The sequence below is a fragment of the Nomascus leucogenys genome, chromosome 15, assembly GCF_006542625.1.
Source record: "Nomascus leucogenys isolate Asia chromosome 15, Asia_NLE_v1, whole genome shotgun sequence".
Taxonomy (NCBI): Eukaryota; Metazoa; Chordata; class Mammalia; order Primates; family Hylobatidae; genus Nomascus; species Nomascus leucogenys.
In genome coordinates this window covers 50,554,585-50,578,072 of record NC_044395.1, presented here as the reverse complement: position 1 = coordinate 50,578,072, position 23,488 = coordinate 50,554,585, and the positions used below count along the sequence as shown (strand labels likewise).

At 36.9% G+C, this 23,488-nt stretch overlaps 1 protein-coding gene across 21 annotated transcripts in view; it reads right to left on the bottom strand.

The window, feature by feature from the left end:
• PICALM (phosphatidylinositol binding clathrin assembly protein) overlaps window positions 1-23,488 on the bottom strand; it is a 104,722-nt gene that overhangs the window by 58,554 nt on the left and 22,680 nt on the right. For 20 of the 21 annotated variants that reach the window (XM_030794684.1, XM_030794694.1, XM_030794687.1 and 17 more), the window contains exons 2-4: window positions 15,178-15,320; window positions 9,630-9,705; window positions 5,410-5,512 (exon numbers count right to left, since the gene is read on the bottom strand). In XM_030794684.1, coding sequence (XP_030650544.1) covers window positions 5,410-5,512; window positions 9,630-9,705; window positions 15,178-15,320 — 322 coding nt within the window. Of the gene's footprint in view, window positions 1-5,409; window positions 5,513-9,629; window positions 9,706-15,177; window positions 15,321-15,771; window positions 16,000-23,488 lie in introns of those variants that run through there. The other variant, XM_030794688.1, reaches the window with a different exon arrangement.

The window sequence follows — 23,488 nt, the reverse complement described above, 5'->3', positions numbered from 1 at the left end:
ATCCCAGCACTTTGGGAGGCCGAGGGGCAGGTGGATCACGAGGTCAGGATTTCGAGACCAGCCTGCCCAATATGGTGAAACCCCATCTCTACTAAAAAATACAAAAAGTAGCCGGGCACGGTGGCGTGTGCCTACAGTCCCAGATACTCGGGAGGCTGTGGTGGGAGAATCACTTAATCCGGAAGGCGGAGGTTGCAGGGAGCAGAGATCACGCCACTGCACTCCAGCCTGGGTGACAGAGCGAGACTCCACCTCAAAAAAAAAAAAAAAAAAAAAAGTTGGCTTCTACCTCATGTTTTTCCTACCATGGTAGATTCCAAATGAATCCAAGATTAAAATATAAAACACTGAATCCATAAATATATCTGATGAAAACATAATTATCATTTTAGCTCACTGAGCTTGCTTGAAAGATAAAAAACATAAAAATGATGATTTTGATCACCTAAGATTGTAAAGCTTTTAACAATGTTAAAAAATAGGGAAAAATACTCATAACCTATAACAATTTATTTTCCTAATACACAAAAAGTTCATTTGTTGAGTGTTTGTTATGTGTTAAGCATTACATACAATATCCCATTTAATTCTCACAACAATCCTGACAGGAAAGTACTAATTAACATCATAATTTTACAGATGAAATAACTCAGAGCTTAAGTAAGGCCTTCCCAGTTTTGCCACAGCATACTAGTATGGTAGAAAGGGTTATAAGTGTGCCAAGATGTTGAATCCTTTTTAACCCTTTAGCCTCAAGTAGTCTCTTGTATAAATAGTTATCAGTTTGTGTGCCACCATGTGAAAGAAGTTTAGCAAGCTGATAGATATGTAACAAAATATCCTTGTTCTTAGAAAATATTCACCAAAGTATTAAAAGATATAAACGATAAAAGGCATAGTGTATGTAACCCACTCTCAAATGGTTCAGAAAAAAATGTGTGTGTGCGCGTATGTGAATATACACAGAAAAAGAAATGCAGATGTGGCAAAATGTTAAAAACTGGTGGTTCTGAGTAAAGTATACAGAATTTCTCTAATATTCTTGCTACATTTCTAGAAGTGAAATTATTTCAAAGTAATATTATTTTTTAAAAGTCAGTAAACCAGCTAAAGTATCTCACTGAAGTCCCTCATCTAATTGGTATGAAGCTAGAATTCAAACCTAGATTCATCTGACTAAAAAAGCTTGTGAGTTCTTACCACTATTCAACACAATGGAAAAGAGTGAAAAACCCAACAGAGAAGCTGTCAACGGACATCAAAAGTTAATAAAACAAGTATGGCATTCAAAAGGAAGGGGGAGTGTGCTCAATATCACCATTTATTTAATCAACTAATATAAAATGAACACATATGAATGCATTTTTCACGATGATGGAAGAATACAAATAACTAAGCCAATAATTTGGTATAATTTTTATAAAGGATAATTTGGTGTTTTGTATTAAAATATTAAATGTAAACATATCTCAATGACTCATCAATTTTAATAATTTATTCTACAGAAAACCTCAATGCAACCATACATAAAAGGATGGTCAATCCATTGCTTTTAAAAGATTAAAAAAAGGGAATAAATCAGATCTATACCTGCAACATAATTCTACAGCCATTCATAAGAATGAGATGGATTGAAGCCGGATGAGGTGGCTCATGACTGTAATCTCAGCACTTTGGGAGGCCGAGACATATAGATCACTTGAGGTCAGGAGTTCAAGACCAGCCTGGCCAACATGGCAAAACCCCATCTCTACTAAAAATACAAAAAGTAGCTGGGCATTGTGGTGGGCGCCTGTAGTCCCAACTACTTGGGATGCTGAGACAGAAGAATCGCTTAAACCCGGGAGGTGGAGGTTGCAGTGAGCCAAGAGCACGCCACTGCACCCCAGCCTGGGTGATAGAGCCAGACTCTGTCTTAAAAAAAAAAAAAAGAAAAAAAGTATGAGATGGATCTATGTGTACAGACATTGAAAATGTCCAAAATACACAGGAGGGGAAGAAAAGCAGCCTTCAAAGAATCGGATTCAATTTTTATATAATTTTCTATGTGCCTTTATATATATATTTCTATTTACACACACAGAAAAGATTAGACACACTGAAATGTTAACGTTTTCTATGAATTAGGATGGTATTCTTCTTAAATTTTAAGTTTATTACTTTTGTAAACATAAAAAAGTATCTTAATAAATCAAACTTAACTACTTATAATGACAGCCCTCTCCAAAAGGCGTAGCCTACTGAGGTTTTTGCCATGATATAATACATTTCAACTGCTGTCATGTCCTCAATTTATACCTGATATTCTTGATTTTTTTCTTTTGTATTTATACAGTCTGATATGTGTATATGCGTGCGTATAATGCCACTTTTGCGCTTCTTCTTGGTCCCCACTCAACTATGGCTCCTCCTTGATTCAACTAAGTCAATACTAATTTTATTGTACTTAATCAGGGGCTATTTTCATCCAATTAAAAAGGACTGCTCTATTAAAAAAAAAATTCACCAACTATTCTCAAGACCAGCCCTTCAATTTAGAAAAAAAGTTACCATTTTAAAAATCTATTATTCTGAAATCTGTAAATACACTGAAGATCAACTTTACTGAAGATACTTTACAGGGAAATATTATTGGACAGGATACAGAGGTTAAAAATTAGACTTCTAAAAAAGTTCTCCACCATAATCTTCTACAAAGTGCTTAAATATATGAAACAAAATCTGTAGAATTTACTTTAGGCATATTCCAAAATAATCACCTCCTGATGGATTTGGAATGGCAGCATAGAACATTTGAATTCAGCTTTAAATTTTCTTGCATAACTAAGAGGTTACCTCTATTTTTAATTAAATTTTTCACTTCAGTCCATTAATTTAAAATTTCAATAGAACAATCTAAAGGAACACATCAACTGCTTAGACCTTTGGGATCACTGAGCAGCAGAGTGGCTCAGGAAGGCATTCACCAGACTATTTCTGTACATGCCAGATTCCCTTCAAGACAGGCCTTCATAGCTACAAGAGTCATCACTGCTGCTAAGAATGTCTTCAGTGGCTTTCTCCTGAGCCCTCATCCTATATCCTAGGAAAAAATCTGCATATCAGGTGTTATCAGTTATAGAAGCACTGACTATATCATTCATGTGACTGGATCATGTACTAAGATGATTGTTATTTAGGGTGCAGCAAAAATTAAATGCATCTTCTGCATTTAAGATTAAAAGAAAGCTTAAATACAAAACAGCACTGAAAGAAATGCGAAAAGATCCAAATAAACAGAAAGACATCTCTTGTTCATAGACTAGAAATTTAATCATTAAGAAGATAATACTCCCCAAACTGATCTATAGATTCAATGCAATCCCCCACAAAATCCCAGCTATCTTTTCTGCAGAAATCAAAAAGCTGATCCTGAAATTCACATGGGAATGCAAGGGGCCCAGAACAGCCAAAACAATCTTGGGGAAAAAAAAGAATAGAGTTAGAAGACTCACATGTTCTAATTTTAAAACACACTGCAAAGCAACAGTAATCAAGACAATGTGATACTGGCATGAAGATATACATACAGATCAACAGAACAGAACTGCAAGACCAGAAATAAACCTTTACATTTATGGTCAATTCATCTTCAACAAGGTGCTAAGACTATCCAATGGGGAAAGAAGAGTAATTTCACAAAACAGTGCTGGGATAACTAGATATCCACATACAAAAGAACAAATTTGGACTCATCTCTCACACCATATACAAAAGTTAATTCCAAATAGATAAAAACTTAACTATATGGGCAAAAAATACAAGATTCTTAGAATAAAAAGTAGGAGTAAATCTTTGTGACCTTGGATTAAACAATGATTTCTTAGACATGATTACAAAAGTACAAGCAACCAAAGGAAAAAAAAGATACACTTAATTAATTAATTAAAAATGTTTGTTCTTCAAAAAACACCAAGAAACTGAAAAGACAAGCCATGGAAGAAAAATATTTGCAAATTATTTATGCGATAAGAAACTGGTGTCCAGAACATGTTTTTTAAAATTCTTGCAACTGAACAATAAAAAGGGCAAGTAAACCAATTTAAAAACGGGCAAAAGGCCAGGTCAGTAGCTCAAGCCTATAATCTCAACACTGTGGGAGGCCAAAATGGGAAGACTGTTTGAGCCCAGGAGTTCAAGACCAGCCTGGGCAACATAGTGAGAACTCATTTGTATGAAACTTTTTTTAAAAATTAACTGAGCATAGTGTTGCATGCCTGTGTTCCCAGCTACTCAGCAGGCTGAGGGGGAAAAATTGCTTGAGCACAGGAGGTCGACACTGCAGTGAGCTGGGATTGTGCCACTGTCTCAAAAAGTGAAAATCAAAAATAAAAACAGGGCAAAGGGTTTGAAGAGGCATTTTTTCAAAAGACGATATACAAATGGTCAACAGCTCAAAAAAAAAAAATGCTCAATATCATTAGCCATCAGGGAAATGCAAACTAAAAAATCACAAGACACCACTTCACACCCACTAGGATGGCTACCATTAAAAAAAAAAAAAAAAACAAGCAAAAAAAAAAAACACACAGAAAATAACATGTATGGCAAGAATAGGGAGAAACTGAAAGTGCCATACATTGCTAGTGGGAACGTAAAATGATTCAACTGCCTTGAAAAATGATCTGGCAGTTCCTCAAAATGGCAAACATAAGAGTTACCACATGGCACAGCAATTCCACTTCTAGGTATATACTGAAGAGAATTAAAAAGATAATCCACATAAAATCTAATGTTCACAGCACCATTATTCCTAATAGTCAAAAGCAGAAACTATTCAAGCGGCCATCAGCTTATGAACAGATAAACAAAATGCAGTATATGTCCATAAAGTAAAATATGATTTGGCTAGAAAAAGGAATAAAATACTGATATATGAAGTAACATGGATGCTATAACCTGGACATACTATGCTACACAAAGGTCACATATTGTATAATTTCATTTATATGAAATGTTCAGAATAGGCAAGCCCAGAGACACAGAAAGTAGATTCATGGTTGCCAGGATCTAGGGGAAGAGGGAATAGGAAATGAAGACTAATAGGTATAGAGTTTCTTTCTGGAGGTGATAAAAATGTTCTGAAATTAGTGGTGATGTTGGACGACTTTGTAAATACACTAAAAACCAATGAATTACACACTTCAAAATGATAAATTTTGTTATGTGAATTATATCTCAATAAAGGTGCTATAAAAAGAACTTCGAAACAAATCCTACCACAAAAAGTACTTGATATACCTCATCAAAGAAAAATGAGGCTCATCTTTTAAAACTGGCTAAAATTTTGTAATTCATAATCTAGTAACTCCTATGTTTTACATTTTTAAAAATTCAAATCAATTAGATGTCAAAAAAAGCTTAACTCACCCTCTCTTCACTTTTGTGAAATCAAATGCAACTTGTCTGTAAGAAACTGCTTTTTCATTTAAATATCTACTATACCGCCTAATAAATGTAGACATGTCATATCCTGTAAAAAAAAAAAAAAACAAAACAAAAAACAACTCATTGTATCCAACGGTTATAATGTCTTGATATCCCAATTCAATTTAGTGATGTAAATTAAGTAACTAATTAATAACATTACCATTAAATTCTCTTAAGGTTTCATATTTAAATCAGATAAGTCCTATGTAGCTTTAAAAAAAGAAAAACCTCTTCCCTTAGAACTTCATTAAAATAAGAAATTTCTTTTGTTTCTCTCAATATTCCTATTCTTTATTCAACAAGAATTAGAAAAACATGTTCTTTCACACAACTTCATAATCTCACAACTCAAATTTAACATCCTATGGAAACACAATCCCATTCCTCAAATCAAGCAACTTTATATAATTTTTATACTCCTAAAATCTTTAGCTGTATTTAGAACCATAACTTGTATGTGCCAACCTTATAAAAGGTATAAAAAATTACTGTCTAATATAAGAAATGGCAATATGCAAGTTTAGGGTGTAACAAAAACAATTATATGAATGTTTTCAATGAAACTTTCTAAATGAATACATAAATCATTCTAAGATTTGTTTAATCATGACCTTGATTTGAAAACTTCAGCAACATAAAATCTAATCAATATTATTTTTTAAAAACACCAAAAACTTTGTGTTTTAGTTATTGCCTGGCTCAAGGAAGTCTATAAATTTTTGCTCCTCATTGAAAAGTGAACCCATTTTATTTTAACTCATATTCATCTAACACATTTAATTACTTGATCTTTGCTACTTTTAAAAGACAATACCAAAACTAACCAAAATGTAAACTAACTGGATTTCAACATCACCAGTTCATTTATTTAGCAAAATATTTATTGAGTGTCTATTAAGTACCAGTGGAGAAAAATCAGTGAACAAAATAGAAAAAAAAATACTGCTCTCATATGACTTCATACCTACTACTGTACAGGTCAGGTGTTACATGCTCACATTCCTCAGCTCTTTGGTTCATATGGTTCTATCTACTATACTCCATCCTAAGAGGGTAAATACCTATCATCCTTCAAGGCTCAACCTCTCCTCTACATAAAAAGAGTGAAATTATTAAAACCTTATCACTAGAATTGCTTAATTTCCATCTTAAGAAAATGAGAAATCAGTCACTAATATAAGACACAAAAAACCTACTTGGATATATGCATAAACTCTGCCTAGAGCAGTGCTCTGCATCTTGTTTTCCACAAACTTTTAAAGTTAAAATGAACTGAATGAGGGAAGAAGTGAAAATTAAAGGATGAGTAGGCAGTTTCTCCCATGCCCCTGAAAATAGACACACTCCATTTTTATCTATAATATATATCTGACTTCTGTTTAAGATTTCAAAAAGAGGCCAGGTGTGGTGGCTCATGCCTGTAATCCCAGCATTTTGGGAGGCTTAGGAGGATCGCTTTAGACCAAGAGTTCAAGACCAACCTGGTCAACAGAGCAAGAGAGCCCATCTCTACAAAATATTTAAGAATAAAAAAATTAACCAGGGCCGGGCGCGGTGGCTCACGCTTGTAATCCCAGCACTTTGGGAGGCCGAGGCGGGTGGATCACGAGGTCAGGAGATCGAGACCACGGTGAAACCCCGTCTCTACTAAAAATACAAAAAAATTAGCCGGGCGTGGTGGCGGGCGCCTGTAGTCCCAGCTACTCGGAGAGGCTGAGGCAGGAGAATGGCGTGAACCCGGGAGGCAGAGCTTGCAGTGAGTTGAGATTGCGCCACTGCACTCCAGCCTGGGCGACAGAGTGAGACTCCGTCTCAAGAAAAAAAAAAAAAAATTAACCAGGCATGGTGGTGCATATCTGTAATCCCAGCTGCTCAGGAAGCTGAAGGGAGGACAGCTTGAGCCAGGAGTTCCAGGCTGCAGCAAGCTATGATCACACCACTGCACCCAGCCTAGGTGACACAGCAAGCCCAAGTCTCTTTTACTCCAGCCTCAGCAACAGAACCAGATCCTGTCTCAAAGAAAAAAAAAATATTTTTTCAAGAGAGGGGGTCTACTGTTTTAATTTTTTTTTCTTAACTTAGAGAGCCGTACCTCTTGTTAAAATATAACGTATTTTGTAACACTGGGGTCCTGCGTATAGATTATTGGTCTTCTAGAATGTCTGGAAGATACGGTATTAAATTCATTTTAAGCAATACTTGCACCTACCGAAGGGAAACAAGTACTGGACTGAATACCTCAAACTCAAATACAGCCAATCACAAAAAAAAAAAAAAAAAAAAAAAAATCCACTCATCTTTTTTTTTTTTGACACCTCCAAAAGAACCACAGTTCAGGCCCTGATTAACTCTACACTAGATAACCACAACAACTGAAACAGTCTCAGCATCTTCAAGATTTGGTTTACTCTGATCTAACTTGACTAAGCTATGATGCTTTCCTGGTAACACGTAATTCCTTCTCCCCTCCTCTCTCTACTGCATTATAAAATTCCAACTCTATAAAAAATTTTTGTGCTTGATTTTGGCTCTGAACAGCTTCTTGAGGGCTATCTGCCACTACATGTTCTCAAATACACCATTCATATATATTCTATTCACATTCATTTGCTCTGTAAATCTTAAATATTCATATCCATGTGAATGACTTTCACATCCATATACATCTGTGTATCCGTGCTTACTTTCACATGCATGTATTGTATCTGTGTACCTGTGCTTAAGCCAACCCATCTTCTCATCCTTCTCTTGAAGCCCAGCACAAATCTCACCTTCTCTAAAGACATTTCCCTGATTGAGCCTCACTGTTGAATATTCCTAACTCATTTGGCATATCTTTATGAGGTACTCCCTAAAGCTGACATTCCATAATGCTAACAGCCTAGTTATAGAACTAAGTAAAACAGATCCCATTAAGACAATGTGCATGGACAGCGATAACCACATTATGTCCATTTCAAGTTACTAAATAAGAAATAACAGGCCGGGTGCAGTGGCTGGCTCATGCCTGTAATCCCAGCACTTCGGGAGGCCGAGGCAAGCAGATCATGAGGTCAAGAGGTGGAGACCACCCTGGCCAACATGGTGAAACCCCATCTCTACTAAAAATACACAAATTAGCTGGACGTGGTGACACGCGCGGGTAGTCCCAGCTACTCGGGAAGCTGAGGCAGGAGAATTGCTTGAACCCGGGAGGCGGAGGTTGCAGTGAGCCAAGATCATGCCACTGCACTCCAGCCTGGTGACAGAATGAGACTTTGTCTCAAAAAAACATAAATAAGAAAACAGCTATGAATATGAAGGAACAATTCATCTCAATAAATTATATCTACTTTAGCTACTAAAACATGTAATATTCCAACTACATTTCTTGGAATGAAACATAAAATACTATAATAACAATGAAAGCAAATATTTACATAGCATTTCTTTTTTTGTTTGTTTTTTTGAGACAGAGTCTAGCTTTGTCACCCAGGCTGGAGTACAGTGGCATGATCTTGGCTCACTGCAACCTTCGCCTCCTGGGTTCAAGCGATTCTCCTGCCTCAGCCTCCTGAGTAGCTGGGATTACAGGTGTGCACCACCAATCCCGGCTAATTTTTGTATTTTTAGTAGAGACGGGGTTTCACCATGTTGGCCAGGCTGGTCTCGAACACTTGACCTCAAGAGACCCACCCGCCTCAGCCTCCCAAAGTGCTGGGATTACAGGCATGAGCCACCGTACCTGGCCTTACATAGCATGTCTTGTGTGCCAGGCACTGTTCTAAGCACTCTGTAGTAATTAACTAGGTTAAGTCTCGTGACAATCTTATTGGGTAGGTACTATCACTATTCCTCGATTCTACTGATGCAGAGGCAAAGTAACCTGCCCAAGTTCCTACAGCTGGTAGGCAGCAAAGATGAGATTCAAACCCAGCCAGTCCAGCTCCAGAATTCATGCTCTCAAATAACTACTCTGTACTCCCTCTCAGAGAGCTCTGAGTACCTGGTAGGAAAATTAATATTAATCTTCAAATTAAAAAGTTTTTTCTTTCCTACAACCTTCACTAAAATATAAGGTTTAAAGTAGCACATGTTCTAAAAGACAAAGTTCTGCTCTGGAGTAATCATCATGTGGGTGTCATTCTTTTGATTTTCTATAATGAAAAAGTTATCTTTACCTTGCAATCCACTTTTATCCAAAAAATTGCTTAAGTTAAACAACGTGTTTCTTGAAGCCAAATACTGAATAAAACGCTGGAAAAAAAAATAATTACATCATATTAAGGTACTGCCATCTCACAAACTCTAATTCTAAAATTAGGAGAAAAGTTATGGTTAACGCATTCCATTAAGCTTATCTAATTTAAATTTCTCATCCTCACTCCTTCCATTAACTAGTTACCAAACCTAAAAACATAATACATATTTTTCACTAGCATGCGAGAATTTATTAAAGCCTAATGCCCACAGATATATTATAGTATTAAGTCAAAATAATAAAAGCAAATAGACAGTGGAACCAGTAGTTTTGGTTTTATTACAGCATACTAAAACTATAGCTAATCATTTTTAGGTGGCATCTGTATTTTAAACAGCCATCTGGTATACCAAAGTTTTGGCTTTTTAAAAAAAAACAAAATACTTCTAAACATACAAGAAAGCAAGAGATCCTCTTAATCACTGTCCAGATTAAACAAATTCACATGCTCACTTCAGATTTTATATAGAATCAAAACATTATAGCCTCCATTGAAGAACCACACCTTCAATCTCCCTTCCCTCCCTCTTCAGAGGTGAGTACTTTTCTGAAACAGGTATACATTACTTTCACACAGGTTTTCACCATTTTACTAGATATACAAGTATCTATAAACTATCCAATTGTTTCCTATTTTAAATTTACACAAGTATCATAGTGTACTTACTCTTTGCAATGTGTTTTAACTCAACTTTTCCCTAAGAATTATCCCACTTAACATTTCATTTTAAATGATGTTCTAATATTCCAATGAATATATCATCATAAACCCATTTATTTGTTACGGATATACTTTCTAATTTTCGCTATTATTAACAAAATTGTATTGACATATTTCTTCACGGTCTCCATGCATAAGTATATGAGCATATGAGTTTCTCAGGATATATACCTAGGGATGAATTATTAGGCCAGCACATATGTAAAAGCTCATCTTCTCAATATTGCCAAAATGGTCTCTGAAGTGCTTACCATACTACATAACCTTAGTCTCCTTCACATACAGCCTCTAAATAGCTAAAGAAATGCCTTTCAACTTCACTTCTTAGGATTCCTTTACTTTCTTCTTCATTTTTTTTTTTTTTTAATGCATGTAGAGGCTAATAATCAACTAGGATGTATACCATCACCTCCGAAGTCAGTCCTTTTTTTTTTTTTGAGACAGGGTCTCGCTCTGTCGTCCAGGCTGGAGTATAGTGGTGTGATCACAGCTTTCCACCCTCCTGCTCTCAAGCAATCCTCCCATCTCAGCACGAAGCACCACCCACCATCCACCCCTCACCCTCGCCCCCAAGCAGCTGGGACTACAGGCATGTCCAGCTCACATTTTTAAAAAAATTTTTTGTAGAGACAACGTCTTACTACATTGCCTAGGCTGGTCTGGAACTCTTGGGCTCAAGCAATCCTCCCGCTTGGCCCCCCAAACTGTCAGGATTACAGGTATGAGCCACTGTGCCCGGCCCCCAAATCAGACTTGTACAACTGAGATCACCCCAAACTAACAAACCAGGATTTTGAAAATCAATTTGTAAAGTGAAGACTCATATTTCACAATTATCCTAAAACTGTGTTTCAAAAAGTTATAAAAATATCATAAGACAATATTAGACTATGATTTTAATAGATTTGGATAAGACTCTTCTTTACCTCTGCATTCTAAATTAATGTAAATAATTTAGTCTACCAGGCCATTTCGTTTATGATTTTAGAGATAATAAATCTAAATTTTCCTTTTTACTTTATTAGTCCTTTCTACCTTCATTATATTTAGCTGCAAAGACATATATGGCTTTAATCAAGTTTTGACTTTGTTTTCAACAGCATCCTAATGATATTCAAAATGGTATTAAATTGAGCACCATGCCAACACTCTGGCAAGTAATAAGGCTTCATAGGTTCCCATTTTGGGTCATAAGCGGTAACCTGAAATGGATTATCCTAAAACTTCATTTAAAGAATGGCAATATGGAAGGTGGGTGATTAGGTACATAAGCATTTGTTATACCATTCACTCTACTACTGTGTATATTAGAAACTTTTCATAACAAAATATTTAAGGCCGGGCGCGCTCATGCCTGTAATCCCAGCACTTTGGGAGGCTGAGGCAGGCGGATCACGAGGTCAGGAGATAGAGACCATCCTGGCTAACACGGTGAAACCCCGTCTCTGCTAAAAATACAAAAAAATTAGCCAGGTGAGGTGGCACACGCCTGTAGTCCCAGCTACTCCAGAGGCTGAGGCAGGAGAATGGCGTGAACCCAGGAGGCGGAGGCGGAGCTTGCGAGATCGTGCCCATTGCACTCCAGCCTGGGCGACAGAGCGAGACTCTGTCTCTCAAAAAAAAAAAAAAAAAATTTAAAGAACATATTTCAGAATATTTTACCCAAAATGGTATTAAATACTTTATAATAAATCCATGCTTGGTTCTATACCTCTCTTTTCTAATTTCATCTACAAATTTTTAACTCTGCATTTTCATGTATTAATCACCTATAACTTGTCATAATATAATAAGAGCCTTGGTCAATTCTATTTACCATGAAGGTACTATCATATTATTGAGGAAGCTCCAGAAGTGACTTACCCAAGTCACCCAGTTGGTAAGTGAACAACGGTATAGAAGTACCTACCTGCCTCGTGTCAAGGGTCTATAAACACAATGCTCACTCAGCCTTACCTTTTGAGATTTTTCTCTGTGGCCAGGTTTCTCAACCTAAGTACTATGACACTGAATGAGATAATTCTTTGTTGTTGGAGACTGCTCTGTGCATTACTGTTTTTTCTTTTCTCTTTTTTTTTTTTTTTTTTTTTTTGAGATGCAGTCTCTTGCTCTGTTGCCCAGGCTGGCATGCAAAGGTGTAATCTCGCTCACTGCAACCTCCGCTTCCCAGGTTTAAGCGATTCTCCTGCCTCAGCCTCCTGAGTAGCTGGGATTACAGATGCGCGCCACCACGCCTGGCTAATTTTTGTATTTTTTAGTAGAGATGGGGTTTCACCATGTTGGTCACACTGGTCTCGAATTCCCAACCTCAGGTGATCCACCCACCTTGGCCTCCCAAAGTGCAGGGATTACAGGCATGAGCCACCGCACCCAGCCTGTTCTGTGCATTATTATAAGATGTTTTGAAGCAGCCCTGGCCTTTACCTACTAGATAACAGCAGCATCCCCTTCAGTTGTGACAAATGTCCCCCAAGGGAAAAAAAAATCATCCCCCTTCCCTACTCAGTTTTGAGAACCACCGCTCCATGGTATTCCAATCACCACAGCATAGTGAAATCCTATGTATAGCCTCTAACAAATTAATGGCACCTGCCAATGGGAACACCTGAAGGCTGTACAAACTAGCATAAAAAATGAACAGAGCATGGAATTTGCTTTAACTACTTACAGGAAGCTAAACATGAGTTTATCAAAAAAACACACTAAAATGCTATCTTTCTCCCCTTGTCAGTCAATTCTACAAAATGACTGTCAACTTTCTGTTTTGTCTTTATTAATATTTGCCTCTAGTACTATCAATTACCTTATTTACAGCCTCTGAAAGCCATTATTGATAGTTCGTTTATCTGGCAGTGTAGCTGGTTATATTTGTGGCTTTTCCTTTTTAAAAAATAAACTACATCAAATAAATAAATAAAGGAGAAGAAGAAGAAAAGTACACACAAGCTTGGAATTCTTCAGAATAATCATAATCTTAACTAAACATATTCTTGCTAAAAGTAAAAACTACTATCCTAGTTAAAATGTTTCAAGTTACATTTAAGCTAATACAGCCAAACATTTCTATTAGCTCTATAAACTGGTTATAATGAATTAGAAAGCAACTAACATAAGTCCTAAAAATGGTCATGTCTGCTGACTTAGCAATCACATTACAGGTAACACTTAGGGGAAATCATTTTTAAAAATTAAAAACTACAAATAAAATCACTCAATGTGGTAGTATAACGATGAATCAGAAAACTCAATTTCTAGCAAGGAAAATAGTTTAAAAATTGTGAACTATATGATCAATTACATAGTTATTAAAGATGATAAAAAAGACAACATGGTGATGCTGATAGTGTAATACTATATAAAAAGCTAAGTGTATTTTATCTAGATTATGATTATAGCCATTTAAAAAACAGAAATACTTTTGGACAAGAACTAGAGGGAAGACCAAAATGTGCCAATAGTAAGATGTGCTGGAATAATAAAGTTGTGGGTAAATTCCTGCTTTAATTTTGAACTTTAATAATGCTATATTGGTAGTTGTCAAAAAATAGTTTCAATACTGAAAAGCCCAAAATAACACACGACGTGATGGATGTCAGTAAGTCATTATGCTCAGAAAACTAATACCAATGACTAAAGTTCTTTCTCATCTCTAGAGGGTTATCTTCCCGGGCTGCATTTTTCTAAGGCACATACCGACGAAGATTTATCTAGTTCTACTCAGATGTTCTTGAAAAGCTCCTGTTAATACAATTTTACAAATAAGTTTATTGAGCTGAGAAAACGAACCAAAAAATTAGCTGCTAGGCTATCACGGAAAGTAAGATGATTCTCTCAAAACAGAGAATTTCAAAAGCTTATGAAAACAAACCAAAAAATTAGCTGCTAGGCTATCATGGAAAGTAAGATGATTCTCTCAAAACAGAGAATTTCAAAAGCTTATGTATCTTATTTGTTACCTTTAGGCAACAAAGGCTTCAGACACACCTCTCTGCTGAAGACGGCACTCTTCAATCAGTCCCTCTCAGCAAATGCCATCTTAGTCCTAAGTATCACAGCTTTGAAGTAGGCAAAGTGCTTCCATAAACAACTATATGAGATCAGACAAGAATCTAAAGCTGGGTGATGGCTTACGCCTGTAATCCCAGCACTTTGGGAGGCTAAGGTGGGAAGATCACTTGATCCCAGAAGTTCAAGACCAGCCTAAGCCAAGATGGAAAGACCCCCATCCCTACAAAAAAATTTAAAAATAAGCCAGGCATGGTGGCATACACTTGTAATCCCAGCTACATGGGAGGCTGAGGTGGGAAGGTCCCTTGAGCCCAGGAATTTGAGGTAGCAGTGAGCTATGATGGTACCACTGCATCTTAGCCTGGGCAACAAAGCAAGACCCTGTCTCAAAACAAACCAACAAACAAAATCTAACTGGGCTATAATAAAAGAACAAATGAATATAGACAAACATACAGTCTATAAACAGGACCAGCAAAAACCAGGGATGCTTATGGAACCCATTTCTAGGCATTAATCTTTGCTTCTTGATCCATTATTGATGTCCTCTGTGCTCTGACCCACTTTTTGCTTTCTGGCTTATAGGCTATCTTTCCTCAAATTACAGGGTCTATAATTATATTTCTGGCTAGGCACCTTGACCTTTGTACCTGGAAGCTGTTTCTGAAGTTTCAGTGACAGAAGCTAGCTAACAATAGTCAACACAACAGTATACTTGTTCAATAAAAATTCTGCTTACCTCATTTCCATACACCATCAAATGATGAGTTGTAATGAGAGATTTGAAGACCACCACCCAACTACTATTAGTAGTTCTTTCAAATAAACTGTCTGCCAGCTGTGGGATGTTCACATTCATCTCATTTGTGCACTGAATTAAGTCTGCAATAAAAAATTTTTAAATGATTAATTTCCTCTGTGGTTTTTATTGTTAATACCAGATTTGCATACAAACAGGCAAAAGATTTAACACAAAGTGGAGCAGTAATAGTTTGGAGATGTTGTTAAAAATCTCTCAATTAAGAGCAACTGAGACTACCATAATCTACCTAAGAAGCAGGGTACCAATTAGAATCACATAAATGATCAACAATACCAAAAAATAAATCAAACTCCCTCAGGGTATAATTCACTCTCAAGTACTTCGGTCATCTCAAAATGAATTGTTTCAAGGTTTTGAGGAAGCTTCCGTTTCCTTACTACTTAAAAACTTTCCATTAAAATACTGGTATTATTCATCTCTTTAAAATTAAATTTAACATTTTTCTTTAAATAAAGCTTATTTAAAGAAATCATCCATACAGAAGAATGAACAACATTAAGATCAAACCACCTTTATGAATATCCACCCTAGAATGCTGTCTTTGCAACAGGAAGATAAACAGGGCAGAGATCTGGTCTGTAATTGAGTTGGATCTCAGTTTGTTCATACAAAATATTTATCCTCCTTCTCTCCCCTCAGTTCTACTGAATTAGCTCAGATCAGTTGATAACTAGGTAATACTGAGAACAAAACTGGAAAAAAAGATTCTCAATAAAACTTAAGGAGAGTAACCTACAATCTGTTTAAGAGATATTATTGGTAAACTCAATGAAGAAAATGTAAAATAGGTCGGGTGTGGTGGCTCACCCCTGTAATCCCAGTACTTTGGGAAGCCGAGGTGGGGTGGATCACCTGAGGTCAGGAGTTTGAGACCAGCCTGGCCAACATGCCGAAACCCCGTCTTTACTAATAATACCAAAAACATTAGCTGGGCTTGGTGGCGGGCACAGGTAATTCCAGCTACTCAGGAGGCTGAGGCAGGACAATTGCTTGAACCTGGGAGGTGGAGGTTGCAGTGAGCAGAGATAGTACCACTGCACTCCAGCCTGGGCAACAGAGTGAGACTCCACCTCAATACAAAAAAGTAATATAATATAATCCAATTTAGAGATATAACAGAGGAGAAAACCAAGAAATGAGTTGTTTTACTTTAAAAATACATATAAAATATAATGTATAAATGTCTCACCTATACTACAATAAAGGGAAAAAAAGTTATTCATGACATTAATTTCTTCACTTTTAATCTTCAGTGTAAAATGATTAAATGCGAATTCAAATGATCTAACTTGGGCTTGACTGCTAGCAAGAAATGACAATGTAACTATCAACATTTACTTAAAATTTTTCCTTTAATAGGTCCAATTATTATACAAGTTAACATCTGATAAACACATGCATTTTAGATAAGCAGCTACGGTGGCCAATACTGCTTAAAGAACAAAGAACAAAACAGAGTGCCCATGGAACAGCAGAATGACACAAAGCTTTCACAATTCAGACTATTTGCAACAAAAATGAAACAGTAAATCCAACTTGGATATGCAGGCTTCAACTTCTGAGAGTAAAAAATGGAATTTAATCTCTGCCTTCTCTAGGTCTTCACAGCACTTTATAACTGGTCTATGGCACTGAACATATTACACTAGACTTGTTTCAACGACAGTACTTTATACACACACACACGCACACGCACACACAATACTACATAGTGCATGGCGCATGGTGTGTGTGTATATATATATACTGTACTATATATGTTATAAAACATGTGTATGTATACGTACATATATCCACACTATATTCCCTTTGTGATCTGTTCCTCCACCGACTGCATCACTGCCATCTTCTTTGCAACGCCTCCCATATGCCAAGCACTCTTATCTCAGGTGTTTGGTACTATTGTTCCTTCTGCCTAGAATTCTCTTCTGCTAGGTACCTATGCTGCTTGCTCCCTTCACCTCCTTCCTATAGCTATTTGCTAAAGTGTCACCATATTAGATAAACTTCCCTGAATATTTACGCAAAATAACAAAGCCTTGGGCATCCCCCTACCTCTAAACCCTCATTATCCCCCCCTTACTCTGCGTATTTCTCTCCAAAGCATTTATTACCACTGAACTCATCTTAATTTGTTTAATGTCTTTCTCTCTCAATTAAAATGTTTTTAAGTTCCATGTGGGCAGGGCTTTTTTGTTCTCAGCTCTATCCCCAAAGACCTAGAACAGTGCCTCAAATATAATGATCAGTCATATTTTTCAAGACATTCATTTTGGTATGCATATGGGTACTCTTAACATGACATTTTTTAAAAAGCATCCAAGATTGTGGCCTTACATAAGTTAAATCAACATCTTACAACTAGCTGTACAACCTGCTATTCTCAAAAGGTTGAAAAACAAAGCCGAGCCCAATACATGTGCAAATTTTCAAATGTCAAATTAAAAGGGGATCTAACAAAGGTTTTTACTATAATGCTTACTAAAAACTATAGTATGCTTTAGTATTGATCACAGAAAAACTGGAGTTATTTTGAAGGATAACTCCAGAAGCTAAAAAAAATTCTTCACACATAATAAAACAGGAAAAATTAAGTAGGAATTCACACTGAGATTATGAATCCAGAAAAGACCAACTGTAAAACCAAAGTTATACAAATATTACAGGTGGGGTGGGGAGGATATTAAATAAAACTAGCAGTATATACCTCCCATAGTCTTTAACTCAGCCAGTCATTTTCTCCATACAGTAATTTTTTATCTGTACAATGTTTCTAATTTAATAGTACCCTGAAAATGCTTCCAAGTTTGAGCTCCAAGTCACGAAGGAAAATATTCTTCCCACCTCTGACTAACCAAAAGTAAACTGTTCCAAACAAAAGTAACACTTATCATGGGACTCTCAATAGTTATTGCTTTTCCCACTCTCAATCCAGAAGATACTGTTTCTTAAAAAGCAAACACTGTAACGATTTCCCTTGCCAACCAATAAGTTACCAAAATGAGGACAGATCTTATATTTTCTTTTCATTATTTATCTCAAGAATATAAAAACTGAAGTACCTTCTTGAATATTCATTAACAATTTCTGAATCCCACACACACTAAAAAAAAAAACAAGTACCACATGGCATGTAGGTTCTCTGCTTTAGGTATGAGTGAGAATTTACAAAGATTTCCAATATTTAAGGGGATGAAGACAATAGGCCTAAAAATAAGCCTACCATAGAAATGACAATCATTTTTCCATGTAGAGAAAGCAGAAGGAACCAATACCCACCACACAAACACAAATGCTCTCATTTTTATTATTTCATATGCTCCTTCAACAAACAATGACTGAGGTAGATAAAACTGATGTTAACTGTATTTACACAGGCAAGGTCACAGGAGCTAAGTGACAGATTCATGACTAGAATTAAATTTTTGCAAAGGATAAGGATCCATTAAAACATACAGCAAGTAAATGCTCAACTAGCCAATTTAATACACGTTCTCGATTGAAAATTAATTAAAAACAAAAACAATAGAAAAACAGTGAAATGCAAAACAGTATTTTTGTATTCTGAGGAAGTCTTTTTTTTTTAACAAAGTACCAAAAATTTAGAAGTAAGCAGTTACCAAATGATTTCATTAATCTTACAGTCATATTCCTAGTGTAGGCCTTTACAAACTCTCCCACCAGGCAGAGTTCACCAACTTCAGCCTATACAGATTTCCCCAGGCAGAGTTCATCAACTTTAGAAACTTAAATTAGGACACTCAGGGTTCACTTCTACAGCAAGTCAGGCAACCCAGCCAGTGGTCTGAGCCATCAGAATGCAGCGTTCTCAAGTTCCCATCTGAACAGCAACTCACTAGGCTACATCAAAACCACACTGATACTCAAATAAGATTTTCTAAAAAAGAAGCCTGGCTTAAACCAGTATTTGTTTGTTTGTTTTTCAATCAGCATATCACAATCACTTAGCCAAACACAGTAATACATATAAAATTTAGTAATCCCTTTCAAAAAGGTCATTTTGAAAGAGACTTTTTTTTTTACAACTGCCCTCATAGATTTACAACCTAAAATTGATTTATTCAGTCATCTAGAAGACTGGAGATACGGCTGGGCGCGGTGGCTCACGTCTGTAATCCCAGCACTTTGGGAGGCTGAGGCGGGCGGATTACCTGAGGTCAGGAGTTCGAGACCAGCCTGGCCAACATGGTGAAACCCTGTCTCTACTAAAAAAAATACGAAAATTAGCCGGGCATGGTGGCACATGCCTGTAATCTCAGCTACTTGGGAGGCTGAGGCAGTAGAATTACTTGAGTCTGGGAGGCGGACGTTGCAGTGAGCCGAGATCATGCCACTGCACTCCAGCCTGGCCTACAGAGTGAGACTCTGTCTCAAAAAACAAAAAAAAAAAAAAAAAAAAAAAAAAAAAAAAGAAAGAAAAAGAAAAAGAAAATTGGAGATAAAATTAATGTGGAAGGCAAGGCAAATTAACTGGTTAATCAAATTTTGCTTCACTTATCAAATCTTTGTAATTTTTCCTTGGTGGGAGTAGAAACAAAAAGAATATTTGTCAAAAAATAGTAACCAGAGGATAAGAAACTTTTATATGAAGTATCAGCAAAATTTTTTTCATATAGCAAAATTGTTTTAAGTATTTCAAAACTATGCAAGTTGAAATTAGACATAGGCTAATCAAAGTTAAATACAGGCAAATCTGCCTAGTCATAAGTATCAAATGTCTAGGAAATGAAATGAACAGCCTTATTTCTTACTCCAATGATTTGTGAAAGGGATCATAAAATATGGTCCAAATTAAGATGTAACTGTTAAAATTTTATCTGTAAAGTTTATGGGGTCTTCTGTGAGAAACACAACGTTATATTTTTATATAACTTCCAGTAGAATTAACTCAAAACTATGCTCTTCACAGGCTGACTTACACCTTAAGAAATCTAACCAACATAATTGGACTTTAATAACTGGGGAAATACTCTTAAAGACAGAATATGGAATGCTGAGTACAATGACAAAGATTGACAAGATAATCAGATGGCTTTTGTAACAATACTAATGAAGCTAAGGGACCTAACTCATAATCTAAGTGGACATATCTAAGAGTGAAGAGTCAATCAAATGACACTACAGTCTGACTATGAAATACTATGAGGCCAACGAATGCACGGCACAAAAAATAAAAGCTGTCAGGAGAAAATGTTCACCACATATTAAGTCAAAAGTCATAGTAAAGAAAAATACACAGTACAATTCCATTTTTTAAAACTGTATGTGTGAGGCTAGGCATTGTGGTTCATGCCTGTAATCCCAGTGCTTTGGGAGGTCGAGGTAAGATGACTGCTTGAGGTCAAGAGTTCGAGACCAGCCTAAGCAACATAGGGAGATCCTGTCTCAATAAAAAACAAAACAAATAAATTTTTTTTTGATATGGAGTGTCGCTCTGTAGCCAGGCTGGAGTACATGGCGTGATCTCGGCTCACTGCAACCTCCACCTTCCAGGTTCAAGCGATTCTCCTGCCTCAGCCTCCCGAGCAGCTGGGACTACAAGAGCCCGCCACCACGCCCAGCTAATTTTTGTATTTTTAGTAGAGATGGGGTTTCACCAGGTTGGCCAGGATGGTCTCGATCTCTTGATCTCGTGATCCGCCTGCCTCAGACTCCCAAAGGGCTGGGATTACAGGCATGAGCCACCCCACCCAGCCAAAAAAAAAAAAAATTTTTTTTTTGTTTTTTGAGACGGAGTCTCACTCTGTCGCCCAGGCTGTTATGCAGTGGTGTGATCTCGGCTCACTGCCACCTCTGCCACCCAGGTTCACACAATTCTCCTGCCTCAGCCTCCCAAGTAGCTGGAATTACAGGCATCTGCCACCGTGCCCGGCTAATTTTTGTATTTTTAGCAGAGACGGGGTTTCACCATCTTGGCCAAGCTGGTCTTGAACTCCTGACCTTGTGATCCACCTGCCTCGGCCTCCCAAAGTGCTGGGATTACAGGCGTGAGCCACCGCACACAGCCCCCAAATTTTTTTTTTAATTAGTGCTTGTAGTGGAGGTTGAGGCGGGAAGATAGTTTGAGCCCAAGAGTTTAAGGTTACAGTGAACTGTGATCATGACATCGCACTCCACTCGGACAACACAGAAAGGCACTGTCTAAAAAAAAAGTTGTGTATGTGTAATATTTTCTTGTATATACTGTATTTGCCCAAATACAAGGTGATGCATACACAATCGAACACTTCCAAAATGACTCAGCAACTATGTCATATATGAACAGTTAGAGAAAAATAATTTATAAAGGAACTACAACACTGTTACTTCCATAAACTAATTTCAGTACCTCTCATGTCACATAGCACACACCAATTCTGTATTGTAATTTAACCCACGCCCTTTAGAACATTATCGTGACCAACAGCAGAAAGGAGAGCCATGACACATTCTTTATCTCCTCAAGGGTGTGAGGAAGAGGTGGTACAAGAATAAGAGCTGCTGGGCCAGGCATGGAGGCTTACGCCTATAATCCCAACACTATGGAAGGCTGAGGCAGGTAGATCACTTGAGGTCAGGAGTTCGAGACCAGCCTGGCCAATACGGTGAAACCTTGTCTCTACTAAAAACACAAAAATTAGCCAGGAATAGTGGCACATGCTTGTAATCCCAGCTACTTGGGAGGCTGAGACAGAAGAACCGCTTGAACCCGGGAGGTGGAGCTTGCAGTGAGCCGAGATCGCGCCACTGCACTCCAGCCTGGGCGACAGAGCACAACTCCGTCTCAAAAAAAAAAAAAAAAAAAAAAAAAAGAATGGATGGTGATAGCCTGTGAAAAAATTTCTAATGTAAATTAGAAAGATCTTACACAAAAGGAAAGATGTTATATAACTTTAAAAAAGGGGCTGTGGATGACCGAAAAAACACAAAATATCCAATATATACATGAATGTAAAATGAGTCAAATGTTATGTGGTGAAGTATGTATGAGTGGGGAAAAGAAACCACTGTTTTAAAATCATAGATTACTTTTCTTTCTAATAATTTTTTAAAATTTTATTGATTTATTTTTATAGAGACGAGGTCTCCCTTTGTTGCCCAGGCTAGTCTTGAACTCCTGGGCTCAAGGGATCCTTCTCCTCAGCCTCCCAAAGTCCTAGGATTACTACAGATGTGAGCCACCGCACTCAGCCACATTACTTTTTATAGTAATCTTTCATTATGTATTCTAACCAGTGAGTTTCAATATTATGAGGCTGACTGCTTCATCTATATCCCTAACATTTACATATTTAAATAGGTTAAATAAATAAAACTTGAGGGTCTGTCAATGTCTCTGGGAAAATGCGGGCTTGCTTTATATTTGGGGTTACCTTACATTCAGGTACATACAGTATAGGTGTATATACGTTTAAGTGTGTGTATATATTCCAAACTGCTTAAAGTGAGACACAGGATGAAGCCACACACTTTCAGAGCTATCCCTTTTGCTGGAAATGACTGCATGTAATTCAAATAAACAACTGACTGATTCACCTAAGTATATGCCAAATACTTAGATATACAAAGGTGAGAAGATGCAAAATTTCTCCCCTACTAAACTGAGGTCTTTGAGCGTAAAGATACAGCCTCACAATACACTGTGGTGATTGTAATCTGTATGTACAGGATTCAGAGATGGCAAAAAGAGCAGGCGATTGTTTTGGAGGGGAAAGCAAATTTTCCCTGGTTTCAATTTCATACTCTCTTAACTCATCATACAATAGTTACAGCACTTTTCACACTTCATTACAATTACGAGCTCATATATCAGTCTCTCCTATGAGAGAGCTCACTAAAGGCAGTCCATGCCTTCTTCATCCTCAAATCGCCAGCACCTAGCAGGCAGGGTATACCTTAAATATTTATTAAATTAATACTAGTAAATGAAATGTAACTTAGGAGACATCTGTAGAAAGCAACAATATGCTATTTAGTCTAAGCTTTAGTGCAGCGAATTTGGAAAAAAATATATTAGCAATCTAGAGAGTAGCATAATTGTTTTTTCAAGTTTATACCACCCCATATTCCTCCTCCTGCCACTATAGTGATATTATGAACTGCCTCAATAAAAAGCCTCTACTTCAAGAACAGAACACAGAAGAGATTTTTTAAAAGGCATTTTCCTGGCAGAGAAAGGACTGACATCCTTTTTATTTGTGGCAGAAGAAAGATGAGGAACTGAAAA